The sequence below is a fragment of the Nicotiana tomentosiformis genome, chromosome 5, assembly GCF_000390325.3.
Source record: "Nicotiana tomentosiformis chromosome 5, ASM39032v3, whole genome shotgun sequence".
In the NCBI taxonomy this organism is placed as follows: domain Eukaryota; kingdom Viridiplantae; phylum Streptophyta; class Magnoliopsida; order Solanales; family Solanaceae; genus Nicotiana; species Nicotiana tomentosiformis.
Window position 1 is genome coordinate 119,463,932 of NC_090816.1, and position 3,978 is coordinate 119,467,909.

General features: G+C 39.3%; 1 protein-coding gene and 1 non-coding gene across 2 annotated transcripts; one reads left to right on the forward strand and one right to left on the reverse strand.

Annotated features, from left to right (window-relative positions):
• Positions 1 to 304: 304 nt before the first annotated feature.
• LOC117279900 (small nucleolar RNA R71) lies at positions 305 to 409 on the reverse strand. The gene has a single exon (XR_004510338.1). It is a non-coding gene; the product is annotated as a small nucleolar RNA R71 (small nucleolar RNA).
• Positions 410 to 993: 584 nt separating this feature from the next.
• LOC104109506 (uncharacterized) lies at positions 994 to 2,226 on the forward strand. Its single transcript, XM_009618828.2, has 3 exons — positions 994 to 1,472; positions 1,548 to 1,854; positions 2,032 to 2,226. The coding sequence occupies exons 1-3, from the start codon at positions 994 to 996 to the stop codon at positions 2,224 to 2,226; spliced, it is 981 nt and encodes a 326-aa protein (XP_009617123.2).
• The last annotated feature ends 1,752 nt before the right edge of the window (positions 2,227 to 3,978 follow it).

The following is a 3,978-nucleotide window of genomic DNA, read 5'->3' on the forward strand; positions in this document are numbered from 1 at the left end:
AGCCCAGAATCACTGGGCACTTTGAGCTGAAACAAAGCATGATCCAGCTACTTCATGCGAATGGGCAATTTATGGGTCTTCCACACGAGGATCCACAACAGTATATCCTGAATTTCTTAGAGATTAGTGATACTTATATTACTAACGGGGTCACCCCAGACTATGTGAGGCTCAAACTTTTTCTGTTTTCTCTGTTGGGTGAAGCAAAGCATGGCTGAAGATAGAACCAGCTAATTCTATTACATCATGGAATGATCTACCAAAAAAACTTTTGGTAAGGTTCTTCCCTTCAGGAAAAACTACAAATATCAGAAGTGAGATAGTCGCCTTCAAATAGAAAGTGGGGGAGTCTTTATACTCAGCTTGGGAGAGGTTCAAGGGGCTGCTCAGAGACTGTCCTCATCACAATCAGACAAACGAAGTGTTAGCTCACACTTTTATAGAAGGGCTACATCCTGAGACAAAGATTGTGGTAGATGTTGCAGCTGGAGGTCAAGTGTTGGATAAAGGTTTTGATGGGATATATGCGTTATTGAACAAATTCTCCTAAAGCAATCTTGATTGGCAAGGAGAGATGGGCAGACACACAGTGCAAAATCTGCAGAGGTTCTCGAGTTAAATGTAGTCTCTGCATTATTAGCGCAGATTTCCACATTGACCAACCAAGTCAATCAGATGACCTTGGTTATTAATAAGCAACAAGCTCATCCAGTGCAACATGTCCGGATATTTTATGAAGTCTATGGAGAAGGTCACACGAGCAATCTATGCCCAGCAAATCCAGAGTCTGTATATTTTGTGGGTAATCCGAATCGAGGCTAGGAAAATTAGTATGGGGACACTTACAATCCTAACTGGAGGAACCACCCAAACTTCTCTTGAGGTGGAAACCAAGGTGCTCAGAATCAATACCGGCCACAAGCACCTCAACAACAATATAGACCACCTCAGGCTGAACAACATACAAACTCGACAAGTCACCTTGAGGAAATAATGAAGAAATTGATGGCTGACCAGCAGGACCAAACAGCAGAGATAATAAAAAGAGTGATGGCTGACCAGCAGGCCCAAGCAGCGGCAATGAGAAATTTGGAACGACAATTGGGACAACTTGCCAGTGCCCAAAATACTCGACCAGCTGGGGCTTTTTCTACTAATACCAAGCCCAATCCTAAAGTTCAAGTAAATGCGGTTACCTTGAGAAATGGAAGAGTGTTAGAAGAAGTTCCAAAGAAAAAGAAGTATACGTCTAGTCTTGAAGGAGAACTAGTTCCCAAGTTAGTTGAGGAGAATGAGAAAGAGAACAAAGGATCAGAGCCAGTAACTGGGACAAGGCCACCACCTCCGTTTCCACAAAGACTGCAGAAGCAAAAAGATGATGCTAAGTACAAGAAATTCTTAGATACTTTGAGCCAAGTGCGCGTGAATTTGCCTTTGGTGGAAATTTTGCAGGAAGTGACTAAGTATGCAAGGTATCTCAGAGATATTGTGGCCAACAAGCGAAGACATACATAGTTTGAAACAGTTGCACTTACTGAAGAGTGCAGTGCTAGAGTTCAGAGTAAACTTCCTCCTAAGTTGAAGGATCCTGGGAGTTTCACAATTCCTCTGTCTCTTGTAAAACAAGAAGTTGGTAGAGCCCTATATGATTTAGGGGCTAGTATAAATTTGATGCCATCCTCTTTGTTCAAGCAACTTGGATTGGGGGTGCTTAGACCTACTACAATTAATTTACAGTTAGCAGATAGGTCACTAGTCATGCCAGAAAGAATTATTGAGGATGTATTAGTTCGAGTGGGAAAGTTTATTCTTCCTGCTGATTTTATTGTTCTTGATTACGAGGCAGATGAGAAAGTGCCCATTATTTTTGGGTGACCATTCTTAGCTACTGGTGGAGCGATTATTTGTATGAGGGAAGGGAAGTTGAAGATGAGAGTTGACGATGAGGAAGTCACTTTTAATGTGTACAAGGCACTTAAGCTCCCTAAGCATTATAAGGACTTGTGAATAATTACTGTTGTCGAATTGAAGGGGATAGAGAAGAGTTCTTATGTTAATTGTAGTGATCTAGATGGGACAACTAAGTTAGAGGAGGTGGTGTTGCAAGCTGAGTGTGTGAAGATAATAGAGAAAAGAGCCAGAGATGAAAGAGGAGACCTTCCGAGAGCGTGCAAAAAGGCTAGACTTCATGAGAGAAAAAAGAAGAAGAGAAAAAGCTCAGCCTGAGCGAGGCCCTGCGTCGTGCCGCGACTATAAATAAGGTGCTTGTTGGATGTAACCCAACCTGTATTTTATTTTTTATTTATTTTCTTATAGTGTCAAGTTTTATGTTACTTTTGTTTTGTAGAGTAGGGGAAGTCTGAGTACCCGAAGTTGAAGCTGAGGAGAATGTTTGAGCTAAAGTGTGGGATCGTCCCGACCCTTAATATTGAGAATCATGTCCGAGCTAGTCCCGAGAAGGTCTCAGGGAGTATTTCTCACCCTTGTTTTAATAATTTTCTCTGTGATCATGCATCGAGGACTATGCATAATATAAGTGTGGGGTGGGAAAACTACTTTATGAAGTGTAATTGTATAAAACTTTTTTTTTATTAGTTTTTATTTTAGAACTCATAGTAGACATAGTCTAGGTTCTCAAAATAAAATAATAAAAAACGAAAGTTAAAAAAAAATTTAGAAAAAACTTGGACTTTTCCCAAGGATGAATCTGTTGGACAATCTTCTTGAGGGTTAACGTCCGATTAAAACACCAAAAAGATTTTTTAAAATTAGTTAGGTAGTATCCCTTGGTTTTTCTTTGGGCGTCGGTTCTTTTCCAAGGGTGTAACTCGAACCGGGTACTTTTTTTCTTTTTAGGAGTAGGTTAGGAAGAAACTGAGTTGCTCCGAGATACCTAATGACATGTTTGGTGCTGGCATATTAGGCTATGACATGCGATCTATCTTCCATATTTGATTTGATTTGTGATGCCTGAGTAAAATAAATAGCCATTTTCGTGACACATTTTCTCAGTTGTTCGACTTGTAGGCCACATAGTGCATTATTGCTTAAATTTCTCAATTATATGTACTTGCTTGACTTGAGAGTTGAACAGAACCGTCTTGATTGTGTCATGTGCAATGTGTGTGTGTAAGGAATTATGATTCTCTGTACTATCCTGTATAGTCTAGAACTTGCCATGTGTGTTAATCAAAGAGAAATTGTTAAGTTGTGCTAATCTAGGAGATGACGTAGGCATTTCTTGATAGAGCATAGGTATGCTTGTCACTTGAAGATAAAATTTTCCATTGTTAGCCCCTTTGAGCCTATAGACCTTTCTTTTGGCACCCACATTACAAGTCTTACCCCTAATTTGTTCTCAATTTGAGATTGTCGAACATTTACCTCCTAAGGCACTTAGTCGCTAAAAGAAGTAAGGTGGGAGATTGGGGAGTCACTTTTGAGTGGAACCATGGAAGGGCCCTTTGGTGCATTAAAGTTGAAATCAAAAGTCACTAGCTGATGAACTTTAATGTATGGAGTGTGTGTAGAAAAAAAAACAAAAAAAAACAACAAAAAAAAGAGAAAGAAAAAGAAGAATTGCAAGTAGAGAAAAAAAATGATAGTCAAAGTATGTATAAAAAAATACACATCTCTTAATCTTACTAATTTGTGCTAGTGGGAGTATAGAAGTGCTTAACGAAAATAAAGGCTATGTTGTATATGGTTTGTGGCAAGTGAATTGGTTGAGAAGAATATGTGTTCGAATTGTGAGTGTAGTGTATTAAAGTGCTTAGGAGGGTTAGTCACTATTCCTAAAGGTATCATACTCGTCCCTTAGCCTACATTACAACCTTAAAGTCCTAATTGATCCTAGATTTGGCCAACTTAGATTAGTAGAGATGTACACTACGGGCAAGCTTTTGGTACGACCACGGGATGCATATGAATTCTTTGTGAGAGTGAGTGAATTTTGTTTAATTGTATGATGTCCTTAAT

What these genes read in the sequence shown, in the direction of transcription:
- LOC104109506 (XM_009618828.2), top strand. Translation starts at nt 994, where the DNA reads ATGAAGAAATTGATGGCTGACCAGCAGGACCAAACAGCAGAGATAATA. An exon ending in GAAGTGACTAAGTATGCAAG is followed by an intron (nt 1,473 to 1,547) that starts GTATCTCAGAGA and finishes TGAAGAGTGCAG; the next exon opens with TGCTAGAGTTCAGAGTAAAC. An exon ending in ATTACGAGGCAGATGAGAAA is followed by an intron (nt 1,855 to 2,031) that starts GTGCCCATTATT and finishes GTCGAATTGAAG; the next exon opens with GGGATAGAGAAGAGTTCTTA.